Source organism: Macaca nemestrina, chromosome 4 (genome assembly GCF_043159975.1).
Source record: "Macaca nemestrina isolate mMacNem1 chromosome 4, mMacNem.hap1, whole genome shotgun sequence".
In the NCBI taxonomy this organism is placed as follows: Eukaryota; Metazoa; Chordata; class Mammalia; order Primates; family Cercopithecidae; genus Macaca; species Macaca nemestrina.
The window spans coordinates 86,889,304-86,909,506 of record NC_092128.1 but is presented as its reverse complement, the minus strand read 5'-3'; the positions used below and the strand labels follow the sequence as shown (position 1 = coordinate 86,909,506).

The 20,203-nt window shown below is 37.1% G+C and overlaps 1 protein-coding gene across 5 annotated transcripts in view; it reads left to right on the top strand.

Moving 5' to 3' along the window:
* CRPPA (CDP-L-ribitol pyrophosphorylase A) overlaps positions 1-20,203 on the top strand; it is a 333,853-nt gene that overhangs the window by 277,011 nt on the left and 36,639 nt on the right. Inside the window, exons 10-11 of one of the 5 annotated variants that reach the window (XM_024790872.2) lie at positions 3,957-4,025; positions 4,943-5,386. The exons of 2 other annotated variants lie outside the window; for them this stretch is intronic. In XM_024790872.2, coding sequence (XP_024646640.2) covers positions 3,957-3,977 — 21 coding nt within the window. In that variant the 3' untranslated portion in view covers positions 3,978-4,025; positions 4,943-5,386. Of the gene's footprint in view, positions 1-3,956; positions 4,026-4,942; positions 5,387-10,749; positions 10,800-20,203 lie in introns of those variants that run through there. 2 more of the 5 variants (XM_071094909.1, XM_024790873.2) reach the window with 2 other exon arrangements.

Here is a 20,203-nt window from a genome sequence, read left to right as displayed (position 1 = left end):
ATAAGTTTTTATAGTGGTTTGCTTGCCTGCCTTTCTCTGTATCTTTTGTGTGCTTATTATACATTTTATCTTTGTGATTACCATGAGGCTTACATAAAATATCTTATAGGTATAACAGTCTCTTTTAAGATAACATTTCGCTTTGGATTAATACAAAAGTTCTACACTTTTACATCCCTTCTCATGCATTTTAGTTTATTGATGTCACAGTTTATATCTTTTATATATTGCATCCATTAACAAATTATAGCTATAGTTAATTTTAATATTTTTGTTTTTAACTGTATACTATAGTTGAAAGTGATTTGTGTTACCACCATTACAATATTAGTATTCTGAGTTTGATTATATACTTATCTGTACCAGTTAGTTTTATACTGTCATTTGTTTTTATCTTGCTAACTAGTGTCTTTTGTTTCAACTTGGAGAACTCCCTTTAGCATTTCTTGTCAGGCAGGTGTCAGGCAGGTCTAGTAGTGGTGAACTTCCTCAGCTTTTATTTGTCTGGAAAGGACAAATAAAAAGATAAAGGAAAGTCTTTATCTCTCCACTCCTGAATGACAGCTTTGCTGGATATAATATTTTTGGTTGGTAGCGTTTTTTGTTGTTGTTGTTTGTTTGAGGTTTTAAAATTTGTTTTCTCAGTACTTTGATTACATTTTCCCATTTTCTCTTGGCTTGAAAGGTTTCTGCTGAGAAATCCAGTCATAGTCATTTGGATGTTTGTATTTAACAACTCACTTTTCTCTTGCTGCTTTCAAAATTCTCTCATTGTCTTTGACTTCTGACAATTTGATGGTAATGTGACTGGGTGAAAACCTCTTAATTCCTCTTACTTGAGGTTCTTTGTACATTGAAGAGCTGGATGTTCAATTCCCTTCCCAGACATTGGGAGTTTTCTGTCATTATTTCTTTGAAAAAGCTTATTGCCGTTTCTCATTCTCTGCTTCTTTTGGTGCTCCCATAATGAATATGTTGCTTAATTTGATGCTGTTTCATTAATTAAATTGGATTTTTTCCATCTTTTTCTTTTCTTTTTTTCCTGTGAGTAATTTCAAATGACTTGTCTTTGAGCTCACTGATTATTTCTTCTGCTTGAGTCTGCTGTTAAAGATCTCTATTTGTTTATTTCAGGGATTATATTCTTCAGCTACAGGGTTTCTGGTTTTTTTTAATGATTGTTTTTATTTATAAGTTAAACTTCTAATTTTTCTCATATATTGTTTTCCTGGTTTTATTAAGTTGTTTATCCACATTCTCTTGTAGCTTATTGAGCTTTTTAAAGATTTTGAATTCTTTGTCAAGCCATTCATGATTGTTCATCTCCTTATTATTGGTTACTGAAGGTTTATTAGTTTCTTTTGATAGTGTCATATTTGCCTCATTCTTCATGTTTTGTATAACCTTGCATTGGTGTTTGTGCTTGTGAAACAGAAGACTCCTCTTTCATTTTTTTATAGACTGTTTTCAGTGGGTACAGACCTTCTTTAACCTGATAGGACTGTTTCTGGAATTGTACTTGGGTGAGATGGAGTGGGGTCCTATGGTTGTGCCAAGATCCTCACTCATATCCGCAGTGTCAGGCCTATTACTAGGGGCACAGATTAGTGTAGCTTCCTTCAGGTTTCTGAGCATGTGTCTGCCAGGGCATGTCCCCAAACAGGTAGAACTGCTTCCAGATTATGGTAGCACAGGGATGGAGCGTAAGTCACTATGCTGCTTCAGGGACAGCAGTCAGGTCTGAGGTTCATAGGCCAAATCCTGGGGCACTTATGGTTTTGACTTCTGCTGGATAACTGGGTGAGCACAACAGCCTCCTGGCCAAGATAAGCCTGGAGCCTTGTGCTGCTTCAGAGGTTAAAGTTGGATCTGAGATTGGTACATCTGTGACCTGGAATGCCTATAGGTATGACTGCCGAGTCTGTCCCACAGAGTCTGGCCTAGCAACAGATGAAAGAAGTACACTGACACAGGTATTTTACCTGACAATGCAGGTAGGGGACCATACTGCTCAGGTCTACACTGCCGACGGGAGAATCCAGCAGCCACTGAGAGAGTGCAGCTGCTGAGAATGCAGCAACCAAGAGTGCAGCCCCCATAAGCCTGCCCCGCTCACATTTATTTAGTACAGATTTAATGACAAAGGCTTGGAGCAAACACAATTTGTGGGAAATAAAACATTGTTGACCACTCCCCCACCACGTCACTGCCCTCCGCCCCTCCCTGCCCCCTGCACAGTAGAGAAGTCCTGTGTGTGAGTGATCAAAGGCCAGTTTTAGGACAACTTGAGTAAACAAGCTATTTAGATAAACTCCTCTGCATTCCATTGTACCTATACCCTAAGCCCCAGGGTAAGAACAGCGGCCTTCAGCTCATCCTTCCTCAAAGCTTTGCAAAACCTTCTGGCCTTCCAAGAAGGCTGGCATCTTTCCCTGAAACTTTTTCTTACAACTTTTCCCACCACTCTGACTGAACTCCTGCATATGACTTCTCCCAGCCCCCTTGGGCATGTCTCTAGACAGGTAGGACTGCCTTCGGCTGAAGTAGAATGGAGTTAGAAGTCAGGTCACAGTACTGCTTCAGGAACTTCAGTTGGGCCTAAGGTTGGCAGGCTCTGTTACTGTGGGCATGAATGGGCATGGCTTATCCCTGGATTTTTGTTGAAAGGGGCTCTTGGCAGGACTGGGGAGGAGTGGGACTGGAGCCTGCTCCACACAGGAACAAGATTGTTTCTATTCTGAAGCTGGTGTCAAGGTCTATGGGCTTGTCATCAATGTATAAGCCTGTCTTCTTAAAGCAGTCCTCCTGGGTCTTTGGCTTCACTAGAATTTTCTGCCCTCTACCTAAATTCCAAAGCTACACATAGGCACTTTGGTCTGTGGATAGCTGTCAGATATTTGTTTTTGTAGAGGGATTCAGTGTGAGGACCTCCTGTTCCCCCATCTTGTTAATATGCCCTCCAAATGTTCTGGATTCTAGTTCTGTTTCTTCGACATTACCCGCCTTTCTTTTATTTTGTTGTTGTTTTTATTGTGACCAATGTAGTTCAGGTGTTGGTTACCACTTGGCAGGACAACTGCCATACTTTTCCAGATGTTACCCCTCTAGAGTTGTCTTTTCTGAAAATTGCCCTGCATTTTACAGTTTAAACATGTAACCATATCTTCTTATTCCATTGCTCTTTCCATTGCTAATGTGTTGTGCTACCATTAAGAGAGAGTGATGCTTGGTACGCTAGTGCTTTATACATAACTACAGAAACTAATAGCTCCATCATTCCCCTGTCAGAGAGCAATAGACTTTATTAATATTTCTTCAGTCAGAATTGGGTGTCCAGCATTTTAGGATTCCTTTGAGGAATGAGTAGCAGTTGTACATGCAGTGACCTTGTTGATACCTCATTTCAGGTGATCATAAACTGGTCTCTATGGATACTTATTATCCTCCTTACCCCTGGCTTAAATACATTTCTTACCTCATAGATTTCACTGCTTCCCTTTCTTTGCCCTGTATTTCCACTGACTTTAATATTGACATTGTTGTGCCAAAGAAGTTTTTTATTCCTTGAATGTCTTGTGATAAACCTTTCCTGAATGGTGGAAATGTTCACCTTGTAAATACCCAGAAACATACAGTTTCATCTCTTGTACTCTCAAGTGCTTCACTCCTAGAGAGGAAAATTGTCTGCAGATGAGGTTTTCTGTTTTTGTTTTATTTCTAAGATGTGATAATAATGGTGATGGTGGTAATGATTGTGATGCAGACTTTGGGTACTGCCTACTCTGTGCCAGGAACTGTTCTCAGTACCTTGTTTGCAATAACTCAGCCAAATACAAGGAAAGTAATTTTTCTTTTTCCAACATTGTCAACTGTGAGCTTTGAATACAGTATAAAACTGCCAACCCTACCTAGTTACAAGTCTTTACTATAATTATTTTGTTCTTGATATATTTCAGGCATTTATTATTCACCTTTAAATCATCTTGGTGAATTGTTATCACAAACTTTATTTGGACATGAAAAAAGTAAGTTATAGGTGAATTAGCATTGAGATTCATTACTCTTTGTGCTAGTTATTTTATAATGCATTAATGTTCTAAAAATGCAAAATTGCTTAATACCTCATTAGAATTTAACACAGGATAGAATTTTGAATTATATATTATTCTCATGGGAAGAATTATTACAGATCTATACTACAGTTTAGATGTTGCATTTTAAGTAGGCTATGAAAGTGTCCAAGTGAATTTAAAATGATAGTGGGTAAATACAAACCTAGGAAAACCCTTATCACAGATTTTACTTAAATAAGTGGGAACTACTTTGGAAGATCTATTTGACCAAGAATAACTCAACATCTAAAAGTTTTACTAGCATGTATATTCAAATTACCAAGCAACTCAAATTGTAAATAGAGTTTTTCTCTTCCTGCACAATCTTTTTAATACAACAATGTAGAATTTCATTCTTCAAAGAAGAATCCTTCAAAGAGGAAACTGTTTCACATTAAGTGTTGTCCATTATTTAAATTAATATACAAGTTAGGTGGGAGGAGAGAGGGGAGAAGAAAAAAATAACTATTGAGTACTAGGCTTAGTACCTAGGTGATGAAATAATGTACAACAAACCTCTGTGACACAAGTTTACCTATGTAACAAACCTGCACATGTACCCCTGAACCTAAAATAGGAGCTAAAGAAAAGAAGAAAATTCTTTTGCCTTAGTTCAAATGTAGAAGCCAGTTTTTGGCTGTGGCAGAGTTCCTAGATGCCCCTTAATATTCATTCTCGTTTGTGTCTCTTAGTAACAGAACTTGTGGAGCTAGCTATGCCATTTAATTTAAATTCTGTTCACGTGTACATATGACGTGTATAATTTCTTGGTGGTTTTCTTAAAGAGAAAGGTGATTCTCCTTCCCCTTCCCCTATTTTCTCTCTTACAGGCTGAAATTCAACCATGAGGGTGGGCCATCTATGACAGTGTGTGTGAGGACAATGATCTAGGATGGCAGGGTGACAGGATAGAGGACAGTCTGACCCAAGGAGCCCCACACGAGCACTTGACACCCAACCTCTGAAAATAGATTTCTGTTTTCTTCAAGCCAGAAAAAGAGTAATGTGCAAGTTGAATGTTTGACATTGGTAGATGAGTACATGCATATATTATACTGAGTGGAAAATCAAGGCTTATAAAATCACTTATACAGATGCTTGGCTTGAGTTTTTCTTATGCAGTTTCAAATGTAGTGATTAAACAATCCTTCTAACACACTGATGCTTACTAGCTTGAGAAGGATTAAGAATTACAGCAAATAATAGAATAATATTATGCCTTTTTGATATGCCCTGTAAAATGAAATGTTTTATTATTCATATTAGCTCACTTAAATTATGTTGTGTTTAATATTTCAGATTTTTTAGTTTTGTTGAACACTAAATAAAAATTTCTGAATAGCTGTTAATTAGGATCTATTTTTTAGTTTATTTGCATAAATTACAGAAGAATAGATGGAAAAAATGGTTCTTGATAATTTTTACAAATCAGATGCTGTTGATTAAATATTTCAGAATGCATATATTAAAACCTAGGTTTCAAAATAATTTATTTATAAATTGGTGTTTTCTTTTTCTTATAAAGGGTTTAGGAAGATACAGGAGTTTTGGAGTACTCAAATGCAATTGGAGTGAAAAAGCAGCCATAGACAAATCATAAATGAATGGACAGCTGTGTCCCAATGGCACTTGAATTATAAAAACTTGGTCGGGGCCGGGCGCGGTGGCTCAAGCCTGTAATCCCAGCACTTTGGGAGGCTGAGACGGGCGGATCACAAGGTCAGGAGATCGAGACCATCCTGGCTAACATGGTGAAACCCCGTCTCTACTAAAAATACAAAAAACTAGCCGGGCGAGGTGGCGGGTGCCTGTAGTCCCAGCTACTCAGGAGGCTGAGGCAGGAGAATGGCGTGAACCCGGGAGGCGGAGCTTGCAGTGAGCTGAGACCCGGCCACTGCACTCCAGCCTGGGCGACAGAGCGAGACTCCGTCTCAAAAAAAAAAAAAACAAAAAAACAAAAAAAACAAAAAAAACAAAAAACTTGGTCGGAGGGCAACAGTTTCTTGACCTCTGGTCTAAGATGCCAATCGACATAGAAAGAAGACACGGGAAACGAGATCTTAGACAAGTGGGGATGTTTACTCTAGGCAAGGTTCTTAATATCAGGTCCATTAGTCAGTTTTAGGCATTCACAAGCAAATGTTGTATACTGGTTCCTTTTTCATGTGAAATGTTCCATGCTTATCCTTAGTGCTTGGGGCATACTGGGTGCTCAAAAAACAGTTTGATAAACAATAAATGAATGAATAGTTCTTAGTATTTCATGACCTGTTAAAGGTATTCTATCGGTAAGAAATGGCAGAAATTTATAAATAAACATTCTGGACTACTGGAAAAGATATACAGGAGATGCTGGGGAATTTTTGATACCCGTTGAAACTGCTGTCTGCAAAAATTTCAAACCTGATGAAAGTCTCCTGTGAGTCAGAAAGGGCGTCCTATACAAGATTGAAATAAAAAGCATTATATAAGATCATAGTTTGCAAACTGCTCTGCAGAAGTACTTGACAGATTGCCTCTGGGACTTCTGTTGATTCAACTTCATGTGTTATATCCTTATGTCCTGTGTAATAATTTGTATGACTAAAGCATATACGGCCATACTTCTTAAAAATCAGTAGTGTAGGACTGGACGCGGTGGGTCATGCCTGTAATCCTAGCACTCTGGGAGGCCAAGGCCAGTGGATTGCCTGAGCTTAGGAGTTTGAGACCAGCCTGGGCAACATGGTGAAATTCCATCTCTACTAAAATACAAAACAAAACAAAAAAATTAGCCTGGCATTGCCTGGCATGGTGGTACACGCCTGTAGTACCAGCTACTCAGGAGCCCGGGAGGCGGACATTGTAGTGAACTGAGATCACACCACTGCACTCCAGCCTGGGCAACAGAGTGAGACTCTGTCTCTAAATGAATAGTTGATTAATTAAAAAGTAAAAACAAGTAGTATTTATAATAACATAAATATGGTATTTTTCATTTTTACTCTATCTTGTGTAGTATTCCTTTGAGTATATTTAATCAAAAATAATAATTTTACTTGACTTTTTTTTTTAACAGAAATCTTAATGGTGTCAAGATACTAGTAATCTTAAATTTAATTATGTCTGTGAGAAGTATGGCTAACCAGACAGAGTATGTCAAACAAGATACTTTTCTGCATCTTGTAGCAGATTATCTGCTCTGCAAAAGTAATGAAATTCTGGGTCGCTAATCTTTAAATACCAAAATAGAACATTATACTAAGTATCTATGTTGGGAATATTTAAATTGTGTTAATTCTTAAATCATGTGGCAGAGTTGAGCCTGGGTAATTCAAGGGACACATTTCTTTTCCTTTCTTCCTTTGATCGATTTTTCCTGTGTTTACTATGTTCCAGGCAAAAGGGATCCAAAGGCAAGTATAATCAAGTTGGAAGAGAAAGATAGAAGCTTCTCGTTTCTAGACAGCATTTCTATTTTAAATTATTATATTGGTGCAAAAGTAATTGCAGTTTTTAACATTAAAATTTATCACAAAAACTACAGTAACTTTTGTACCAGCCTAATATTTTAGTGTTAATATTATTTAAATATGAAAAACACATTATATAAGGTTTTAAATTTACCTTTACCCCCAGTAATATCAAATGAATCAGTCATAAAGTGTGTATGAGAATTAACTTCATAACATGTTATATTTGATTAGGACTTTCTTAGACTTTTCATTTAAACCTTAGACAAATTCTGGCATGAACAGGTAGGTTCAGGGATGTACAGGTCAAGTTTTGTTGTCTCTGATTTGCAAAAGGAAAAAAATTAAAAAGCTTAATGATTTACTCAAGGTCACAATGTTCTTAAGTCTCAGATCTTTGACTAGACTACTCTTTCCACCCCCTTGTATTCCTCCAAATACTCCACGTTGCCTCTTCCTCAATTATTAGTTTTAATGGCTTTCTTGTTTGAAGTGAGCTCATAAAGGGGGTAAATTGGCCAGGCGTGGTGGCTCACATCTGTAATCCCAGCACTTTGGGAGGCCAAGGCGGGTGCATCACTTAGGAGTTAGAGACCAGCCTGACCAGCATAGTGAAAACCTGTATCTACTAAAAATACAAAAATTAGCTGGATGTGGTGGTGGGCACCTGCAATCCCAGCTACTCGGGAGGCTGAGGCAGGAGAATCACTTGAAACTGGGAGGCAGAGGTTGCAGTGAGACGAGATCATGCCATTGTACTCTCGCCTAGGTGACAGGAGCGAAACTATATCTCAAAACAAAACAAAAAAACAATGTGTGTGTGGGGTAAATGGGCCTTTTACAATATTTAATAGATATTTTAACTCATTCTTACTCTCTACCATTGGTCAAAGTATAAGATAATTTTAAAGAAAATTATACTATTCTTTAATTTCGTAAGATGTAGACTTTTTTTTTTTTTTTTTTTTTTTTTTTTTTGAGACGGAGTCTCGCTCTGTTGCCCGGGCTGGAGTGCAGTGGCGCGATCTTGGCTCACTGCAAGCTCTGCCTCCTGGGTTCATGCCATTCTCCTGCCTCAGCCTCCAGAGTATCTGAGACTACAGGCGCCCGCCACCGTGCCCAGCTAATTCTTTGTATTTTTAATAGAGACGGGGTTTCACTGTGTTAGCCAGGATAATCTCGATCTCCTGACTTCATGATCCACCCGCTTTGGCCTCACTAACTGCTGGGATTACAGGCCTGAACCACCGTGCCCGGCCAGATGTAAACATTTTTATTTATATAATGAGAAAAGTATATCAAAGCCATCAAATTACATTTTTTCCCCTGTTTTTATGCTTTGGAGCTTGTGTAGGATTGCAGTTACAACAAGCTCACTTCTAATTGATGGTAGCTAAAACATGAAACTGATGGTAGCTAAAACAGGTTAATATAGGTAAATGTAGACTTGCAGTATAATTTAGATATCCTCTCATGTTCACATAAAAGCTTTTAAATGATTCTAAAATATTCTTGGTATACAGTTTTAGCTTTTCCCCTTTTCTGTGAGATGTAGTACCTTTACCAGTGCTATCCTTACACAGACAAATTCTCTTCTTGAGGTATTGTAGATATTTCAGCTGTAAACCAATTGTTCTACCTGAAAGTTTATTATTGTAGGTGGTAACTAAACAGCATACATTCTTTAGAAGTGATTATCTTGTTTTCACATAAATATCTTTAGCTATAAAGGTTTTGGATGGAGAAGTAAGTCAAATATATATACATATAAATGGTTGACATAGTTTATGATCTTTTAACTTTGCTGACTTTCACAGCATGCTGGTTTTATTGTTGTCTTAATATTTATGTTGTCTATTTCTTGTCACTTCAAAAAAGAATAAAGCTTATGCTGTAAAATATTTTCCTATAGGATATTTTCTTAGGTTTTAATGAAGCATTACTAGTTTAATGAACACTCAGGGCTCATATTTTGTATAAAATTATAATTACAAGCATTTATTATACAATTCATCATGGTTTGTGTACTGCATACATTGTGGTAATAAAAAAGCAAAGGTTATAGTTATCTTTAAGTCTGGTGCAGAATTGTTTATTTTATTTTATTTTTTTTATTTTATTTTTTATTATACTTTAAGTTCTAGGGTACATATGCATAACGTGCAGGTTTGTTACATATGTATACTTGTGCCATGTTGGTGTGCTGCACCCATCAACTCGTCAGCACCCATCAACTCGTCATTTACATCAGGTATAACTCCCAAAACAACCCCTCCCCCCTCCCCCCTCCCCATGATAGGCCCCGGTGTGTGATGTTCCCCTTCCTGAGTCCAAGTGATCTCATTGTTCAGTTCCCACCTATGAGTGAGAACATGCGGTGTTTGGTTTTCTGTTCTTGCGATAGTTTGCTGAGAATGATGGTTTCCAGCTGCATCTATGTCCCTACAAAGGACACAAACTCATCCTTTTTTATGGCTGCATAGTATTCCATGGTGTATATGTGCCACATTTTCTTAATCCAGTCTGTCACTGATGGACATTTGGGTTGATTCCAAGTCTTTGCTATTGTGAATAGTGCCGCAATAAACATACGTGCGCATGTGTCTTTATAGCAGCATGATTTATAATCCTTTGGGTATATACCCAGTAATGGGATGACTGGGTCATATGGTACTTCTAGTTCTGGATCCTTGAGGAATCGCCCAGAATTGTTTATTAAGTTTATTCCCAAGATAGTTTTCTGTAGGAAATGCTTACAAAAAAATAAAACCATCAAAATATTGGATATTCTAATAAAAACTGAAGTATAGGATCAGTCTAATTGAAAGAAAAGTTAAATGTCTTGTTGGAATCAGAAAATTGAAAATCAGTTTAAATATTATATAGTATTCTTAATCATATGCTAATAAAAGGATATTTGGTGTAGCTGTCTCTGAAATTCAGCCCTCCTTTGAATGTTTAATTTTGAATGCTATCTTTGTTGCTATTGTCATTTTTTAAAAAGTTAATACGTGAGCCCTTTTTTTAGAGAACAAGTTTTAAAATACAGCAATATATCAAATAAAGATAAAATGTTTTCCTTCATCCATTTGTTCTACTTCTTTCCTGAGGTGTCTTAGTCTGTTTGGGCTGTTGTAAGCTATACACTAGGTAGCTTATAAACAATAGAAATTTATTTCTTGTAGTTTCGGAAGCTGAGAATTTCAAGGTCAAGCCCTGGCATATTCAGTGTTTGGTGAGGACCTGATGCCTGGTTCATAGACAGTGAGTGCCTCCTGCGTGTTTCCTCACATGGAAGATGAGCGAGACAGCTTTCTGGAGCTTCTTTAAGCAGCATACTAATCCCATTCATGAAGTCTCTTAGATATCATAATCTAGACATAAATTTTAAAAGATATATATCCTATTTTTAAGAGATCTATGTGTACAAAATGTTTGTGTATGTGTGTATATGTGTATAAACTTCCTACTACTCTCACTCCAATAAACAATGGACACCTTCTTTCTCTCAGGAAATCATCTTAGTGAAGGTCTTATATCCACATATTTAACGTAATGGAGACAGCTGGAAATAAAGATGTTTGTGCCCAACAGTAATTATGAGTTCCTTAAGAATGTGTGATATTTAGCAACTGTTGGCAATAATTTGTATTGTAACTCTGTTTCAGGATCTACGTATTTGAAGTCAGTCTAGTTTGTAATTGGGTCCTTCTTGAACTTCAAAACGGATACAACATTGTCACAAAAAGAATAGTTTTCTGAATTCAGATGGAACTGATTTTAATACCCAGGACCATTATTTGTTTTTAAACTTGGATGAGATACTTAATCTTTGTGAAGTTTATTTTCCTCATTTGCAAAACTGAAATAATGTTCTTATCTCATGGTTATTAAGTGTATTGAATGAGTTAATTTACAAACTTGATAAAAAGCATGCAAGAAATCTTAGTTCAGATCTACATTTAAATACCTCAAATGGATTTTTATACTTTTAAAATATCAATTTCTAATTTGTAGTAAAAGATGTAATACTTAATTTTACATGGTCAAAGTGAATTATGAACTTCATTTTGCATTTCATCTACTCTTCCACATTAGTTGGTTTCAAGTATTACATAAGTGTACTTTTTATCTAAGAAGGGAACATTGAAGAGCTGTTAAAAAGTAGTCCCAATAACGCGAGAATTTGGGAGACAGAATAGATGCCAATTGTAAAGAAAACAACGTGCCTGTCTACTTTTGTTCCTGGGAGGAAGATGTGAATCTTCCGTCTGCCGAGGCCACGTGAGGGAAAATGATACATAAATACATAATAAAGGGCACCATAAGAATTTTCATGCTCCAGAGATAAACAGAAAATCACTAACACATACAAGTTAAAAATAGTTATGGAAATAGTTTTTCATGGGAGATTAACAACTGAAGCCCCAAATGTTTGTGGTTGCTCATATGGAAATTGCTTTGTTAGATGAATGTACTGACTGGGCAAGAAGTAGTCAATAATTTGTGTGAGTTGTTACTTTCAAAGTACAAGTTTCTATGGAAGGTGGCTCTGATTTCAGATAAAGTTGCATACCTTGGTAGAATTATTTATTTATTTATTTATTTTTGGCTTTTGAATCATTTATGAGCAGAATTTTCCTTTTCTAAGGGAAAAGAATAACCTTCCCTCTGGCGTTGTTTTTTTTAATCAGAATGTAATGTTTCTGTATGCTTCTTTAAGTGTTCATAACAAGTTCATAGATCCCAAAAGGGATTGAGGAATTATTTCTGGTGGTCTTTGGGTCTAATTGCTGCCAGCTGAGGAAGCAGAATTCCAAATAATTTGAAGAAACTTTCACAAAAAAAACCACTTAACATAATTATAAGGCATAAAGGCTCAATATAGAGTTTATATAATAAAATCTTACCTAACCACAAAACATTCAAGGACCAGTCAAGCAGAGGTCTTCACAAAGGTATATGTTAACACTTTGCTTGACACTGTCCTTGTTTAGATTTATTAAAACCTTCTGGCTATGCATTTTAGATTAATCCTGTTTTAAAAACCTTTGCAAAGTTTTTCTGTTTTGTTGTGAGCAATTCAAAGAGCATGTAACAATTGATGTAAACATGATCTTCAAAAGTTAGAAAATCATTCATCCATCCCCATTGCTTCCTCCAGGAATACTGGAATAATATGGCTTTGAGATATTGGCCAAGGGTTCCTAGTGTTAGTTATTTATGAATTTAATATAGTGTGTTCCACTTAAAGAAAACATAATACAAAAATCCAGACAACAAAACAGGTATATGAGTAAGTGATCATAATATAAAATTTTTTCTGTATTTTTCAGAAAAATTTTACATAGTATTCACTTAAATCTTTTCACATTACCTTTGCTTTATGATTAGATTTAGTTGTGTGTACTTTTCAAGAGCATTTCTAATATTTTGACAATTAAGGAATTTGCACATGATCTGGCTGTGATTCAATTGTAATTTACAAAAGCAAGTCTTAGAAATATCAGGGTTGCCCATATTTTTAGGTCATTTCTGTTATTTACTCTTATTTTTGTTTTTACTTACCTGTTGAAACTTCAGAAAGTGTTCTTGATTATTGATTATTATACCCTTGAACAACATTGGGTTAGGAGCATTGACCCTCATGCAGTCAAATGTATGTAAAACTTTTGACTCCCCAAAAACTTGACTACTAACCTACTGTTGACCAGATGCCTTACCGATAACATAATTGATTAATACATATCTTATATGTCAGCAATCCCCAATCTTTTTGGCACCACGGACCAGTTTCATGGAAGACCATTTTTCTACAGACGGGTCGGTGGGAGGATGGTTTCAGGGTGATTCAAGTGTATTACATTTATCATTAGATTCTAACAGGCTATGGACTGGTAGTGGTCTGTGGCCTGGGGGTTGCAGACCCCTGTTGTATGCTGTATGTATTATATACTGTATTCTTACAATAAAGTAAGCTAGGGAAAATATGTTAAGAAAATCATAAGGAGGATGTTAAGAAGATGTTAAGAAAATCATAAGGACATGTGCAACACCGTATTTGTTGATATGGTAAGTTTACCTCATCTCTTACTTTACAAGATGAATCCTCTGAAATGGAAGGCATCCTCAGCTGCAGACCTAAATCTATGATACATATCAAGCATTTCAGCTATTTTGTTTGGTAATGCCATGACTTTTCTTAACTTTTTGAGAGCACTTCCAGCATCATCAGTGGTATTTTGTATAGCTCCCCTGGTGTTATGCAAGGTTTACAGTATTACACTAAACGTGATGAAAAATACCTAAGAACCATGGGAGATCACTTTTTACTATAATAACACATTTTACTGGAGAGATGAACTGCTCATGTGGAGATGATTAACATCACACAGCATTTTAGCAGATACTTACAACACTCAAGCCCACTGAAATAGCAACAGGAGGTGTCTGTGAAATTATTACAGTAGTATAGTATGTATTACACTTAATTTTATGCAGTTGTAGCTTAATACTATAAATTTGTTTCTCTTGACTGCAAGTGGTGCTGTGTACTGTCTTACTGTCTGTAAATGGTTGTATGCATTGAGTTTGATAAATTTTAACTTTCTTTTTTTTTTGAGACAGACACTTTGTCACCTAGGCTGGAGTGCGGTGGTGTGATCTTAACTCACTGCAACCTCCACCTCCTGGGATCAAGCAATTCTCATGCCTCAGTCTCCCAAGTAGCTGGGACTATAGTAATGCACTATCATACCCAACTAACTTTTTTTATTTTTAGTACAGATGAGATTTCACCATGTTGACCAGGCTAGTCTTGAACTCCTGACCTCAAGTGCTTTGACCTTCCAGGCTCAAGTGATACCCCCGCCTCAGTATCCCAAGTAGCTGGAACTACAGACACCAGCCACTATGCTTGACTAACTTTTGAATTTTTTGCAGACACATGGTCTTGCTATGTTTCCCAGACTGGTCTCAAACTCCTAAGCTCAGGCAGTCCTCCCACATCAGCCACTCAGAGTGCTGGGACTTCAGGCCTGAACCACCATGCCCAGCCAAATATTAACTTTTTACAATAGATTTGGGCATATTTTGTTGTAGTAAATGATAAAACAGACTAGCATCTACATATATTTTGTGCATTCATGACATACCTAACTTTTTATTTTTTTGGTATTTCTAGGCTACAGTGTTTTCCAATTTTTACAAATTATTGCAAATCTCCAAAGAATTTTTCAGTAAATTTCCTTTTAAAAAATTTGCATATAAGTAAACCCATGCAGTTCAAGCTTATGTGGTTCAAGAGTCAACGGTATTATAAAACCTATTATAGACTTTAGTTTCATATGAAGAAATAATTTAATCTCTTTTTCACTTTCTACCTCTTTCTCACCTCATTAAAACATATACTTCTCTAACTTTACATTTTTGAGTACTGTTTTCCCTTTACAAAGTCCTGAGTCATTCTGAATCCTTTCTATTCTCTTTCAATGAGAATTCTATATATACTTTCTTCATTATATGTGTAAGACTCATTTGTTTAGATCCTGTCTTCATCACCGTAGTCAAGGTCTCCTGAGGCAAATTGTTCTCTAGCTGGGAACCTGTGAAACAAACATGTTATATGTTTCCAAAATACAGTGATGTTACAGACATACGGTGGACATTGCCACTCTGAAAGAGAATAATAGAAAAGAAGAAAGGAGTAACCAGTCCTAAGTAAGTCCAAAACCTAAGGCAAATGCCATTAGATCATAAGGCTCAAGATCGCTCTTTGGTTCCATACTCTTTTCTCTAGGCCAGTGGAGCTGGCAGTCTTACCCCTACAGCTTTGCCAGGCAGGAGGTGGTTCCCCAAGGCTGTAGGTATTCCCACCCACTGCAGCTCCGCTAGGCATTGCCCTCATGGAAGCTATTTGCAGTACCCCTTCCCCTATAGTGGTTCACTGCCTAGGGTTTGCCCTACTGGCTTGGGTCCTATACTGTAACTCTCCATGGGTGGGATTCCAAGCCTGAAGCTCTGCCTGATGTCCTTTGAAACTTAAGTGGTGGCTGGGTGCAGTGGCTCGCTCACACCTGCGCTTTTGGGAGGCCAAACTGGGCGAATCACTTGAGCTCGGGACCTTGGGAGCTTGAGACCAGCCTGGGTAACATGGTGAGACTCCGTCTACAAAAACTACAAAAATGTGCTGGGCATGGTGGTGCAGCCTGTAGTTCCATTTACCTGAGGGACTGAGGCAGGGGAATCACTTGAACCCCGGAGGTTAAGGCTGCAGTGAGCCAATATTGTACCACTGCACTGCAACCTAGGGCATAAAGTGAGACCCTGTCTCAAAAAAGAAAAATCTACGTAGAGAAAGCTTTGACACCCGGGCACTCTGCACATGGCTGCCAAAATGTGCTGACTTTGTACTCCAAAGTGGGCTTCCACCATATCCCAGGTCACATTTCAGCCCGCTGGAGCTGTACCTGGGGCAACCACTTTATAACAAGAATCACCTTTCCTCCAGTTTCCAATAACATGTTTCTAATTTCTATCTCAGACTTCATTAGAATGACTTTTCCCTTCCTTGTTATTATCAACACTGTATTCAAGAACACTTATTCTGTAAAAAAATTAAAGCTTTCTCTATAGCTTTCCCCTTTTCCTCCTAAAATTGCCTCTAATGGTCTGTTCATGGCAATGTATGTTCTTTCTTGTATACACCTCAAAACTCAGTCTCTATCCAGTATCCAGTTCCAAAGTATCTTCCACTTTTTTCGGTTTTGTTACAGCAGCCCCACTTTGTGGTGCCAATTTTCTTTTAGTGTGTTTAGGCTGCTGTAACAATACAATAGACTTGGTGGTTTTAGACACAACATAAATTTGTTTTTCACAGTTGTAGAGGCTGGCAAGTTCAAGGTAAAGGTGGTCCTGGCAGATCCTGTGTCTCGTGAGTGCCTGCCTCCTGGTTCATACATGGTCATCTTCTCACTGTGTCCTCACATGGTGGAAGGGCGTGGGAACTTGTTGGGGTCACTTGTACAAGGGTACAAGTCCCAGTAATGATGTCTCTGTCCTTATGGCCTAATCACCTCCCAAAGACCCTACCTCCAAAAATCATCTCATTGAGCATGAAGCTTCAACATAGGAATTGTGGGGGACACAGATATTCAGTCTATGGAAGGAAACTTTGTCATCTTTAAAGCCCAAACTTCTGGGAATACCTTCCAGGTGATATTCATCTGGACCTAATTTTAAAAATAGGATATAGACACTAATTACTCATTACTTCCCATAAATAAATGTACTACTTAGTATACAAAAGGAAAAGAAAACATTCCAAGAAGACTTCTAATTACTGCAATTTGGCAGAAGGTGGGGGTGAGGTCAGTGTTACAAAGTTAGCTCTTGCCCTTTGGAAATCCATTCCTTAGTTTAGGAATGGATAGTATAGAACAGAGAAATGGAACTTTTCCTTTTATTGTTTAATTCTGTTTTAAGAATTAAATAAAACTCAAGACACAGTCTGCTGGGTTCTTTTTTTTCTTCACTATAGAAACTCAATTTTTATTTGGGATAGCATTTCCCAGCCAGCCTTGTAGCTTGATGTGGCTTCTGTGATATAACTAAAGATTTTCTGGAAACTTTATTTAGAGATACCCTTTGTTTTCACTTTTGCTTACTTCCTCCTGCCTGGAAAATATCCAATATTGTACCATTAAAGAAACAAATTATGTCCCAGCAGTTTGGGAGGCTGAGGCGGGCGGATCACGAGGTCAGGAGATCGAGACCACTGTGAAACCCCATCTCTACTAAAAATACAAAAAGTTAGCTGGGCATGGTGGCGGGTGCCTGTAATCCCAGCTACTCAGGTGGCTGAGACAGGAGAATAGCTTGAATCCAGGAGGTGGAGGTTGCAGTGAGCTGAGATTGCACCATTGCACTCCAGCCTGGGTGACAGAGCGAGACTCGGTCTCAAAAAAAAAAAAAAAAAAAAAGAAATCTTGCTTTAAAAAGCAGAACATCATCATTTCCCATTAACAACAACAACAAAAAATGTGTACTATTTTTTAACATCATAGTGTTATTATTTACAGATAACTCCTATCAAGAGTTTGGTCAGAACAATGGGTTTTCTTGAGGGGTATGATAGGCATGCTATGGATGGAATCTTTGATGATCTAAGGTAGAATGGGAACAAGTTTTTAAAAATTCAATAGTTATTTATTTGTGTGCTTCCTCAGTCGTGTGAAGCTAGGGCACCAACCAGGAAAGAATGGGTCCTGTGAGTTGGAATGGTTATATATCAGATGGGTTGGAACCCACAAATAGAAATGTCTTTTCTGGTCATTGTTATTGGATACCAATGAGGAAAGGAACAGGTGAGAGGAAGGGAGATGAATTGTAAATATTATGGGAAAAGACAAAAAGTTGCATCCTGAAACAGCTGCAGAAACTCAGCAACAAATAGTTCCAGAAACCAAAGTTCTATTCCTTATACTTTTACTTATTCAGAATCTGTACAAAGCTTGCTTAGCTCCCCTCCCCTTGACGATAAAATATGTACTGAGCAGCTCCTCAGGTTTCGGTAACGTGGCACATATTCAGGATGGAATTCTGAACAAAAACAGATGATGTAACATGATATCTGGTATTGTGGCATTAAGCTTCAGGCAAGAAGAGAATAACTAACACACAAAATTGGGACAAAGATGTGCTAAAAAGGAGAGAGACAATGAGAGCCTGAGAGGGATGGATTTGACCAACGCAAGAGATCAAAGACTTTCTTGAGGAGGAGGAATGGAATGAATAGCAAATTTTCCATTCAAACACAAAAAAAATTGGGACAGAGATGTGCTAAAAATGAGAGAGATAATGAGAGCCTAAGACAGATGGATTTGACCTAGGCAGGATCTCAAAGACTTTGTTGAGGCAGAGGAATAGAATGAATAGCAACTTTTGCATCCAAGCAGAGATCTGAAGGTAGAAGAGAGCATTCTAGAGGGGAGGCAACATACATGAGGGTCTTGTGACAGAGGAAATGTTAAAATCATAGGACTGAAAATGAACTAATTAGGTTAGATGAGAGAAAGGGAGAGCATGATGTATGATGTGGCAAGAGAAATCAATGTCATTTCCCCCTGAAAATAGTGGGTATGGTAATACTAATTAAAATTGGATGGATTACTGAAATTTTTAATCTTTCGCTCATATGCTTTTACTCTTATGATTTAGCTACAATACTTGAAGCAATATATACCAACATTTCCTGTTTGTAACAGAACTGTAAGACTGAAATAATTTACATATTATGCATTTAATCATGAAGTAAAAATCATCCCTCTTTATCCTTTATTTAGTTTTTGTTTGTTTTCATAGAGATGGTTGTTGAATAATGCAAAATGCTTTTTGGCATCCAAAGTTTATATTGTTTGGTTTTTAATTTCATAATGTATTAAATCACATTGATTGATTTTTATATGTGAACCAAACTTGAAACCCTAGTATACATACTTCTTTCTCACAATGTAATGCAGTGAGAGAACATTGTCTGCATATTATTACAACTTTTAGTTAGCACAGTATTCACTGTTCACATTATTTTCATTGTATAAATAGCATTTACTTCTGAGTCTTGTAGCATACTATTTTTTCTTTGTACAAATTTGGGAATCAATCATTAGTTCAATTTTCTTTGCCTTTTATTTCTCATTTTTCTATGACAAAACTAATATTCCTTTCATTCATTAGCACATCATGTAAGTTATCAGTCATTTTTTGAACTCTTGTGTCTGTCATCTGTATTTCTGTCTTTCTTTTTCTCTGTATTCTGGAAGAACTCCTAGAGTCAGTTGTCCAGCTCGCTAATTTTATCTTCACCTGTACTCATTCTGCTATGTAGTGTTCTATTGAGTTTTTCAGTGATTATATTTTTGTTTTTCAGTATCTCCAAATGCAATTCTAGATATTTTAGACATGGAAGATTTTTAATTCTCATTTGGATATGGACCTTATATTAGGAACATTCTTTATTTTTTTGAACTACCAACAGTTTCTTTGAATATTTTGTTAAATTCACTGACTTCCTTTCATGGTATTGGCCTTTATACACATTTGAGTATTGTTAATCTTTGAAATTAGCCAAAGTAGAACTCATTGGTTCTGGGGTGAGAGAACAAACAACATGTGAGACATTTGGGCCTTGCATCCTGATAGTTTGTTTCCTTTATAGAGGAATCCCTTTTCCTTCTAGGATTTCCCGGAATCCTAAGACACTGTTATTTCTCTGGATGAAGTGCCCACATGATCTTATTAGACAGTAGATAAACATACTTATTGCCAGTTCTTTAATTCATGTAGGGAATGGGGGAAGAGCCTATTGACTGCTAAGAATATAGCTTTAGGGGTGCTTACTTCAAAGACTGGCACAGGATCTTTTCCTGCTTCTTGATTCCTGCCCCCATCCCCGAAGCTTAAATAAATCCAGTGTTGGCTTTTATAGAGCCCTACCTTGTGCATGTTTTTGTCTGTGATTTTTGTTTCCAGTCTAATTTTGTTTTTTTCTATTTCTCAGAAATCCTCCAATTCCTCGTCACATCATAGAATTCACCTTTCTTTTCTAGTATTATTATGTATGTATTTGTGTGTGTGTGTGTA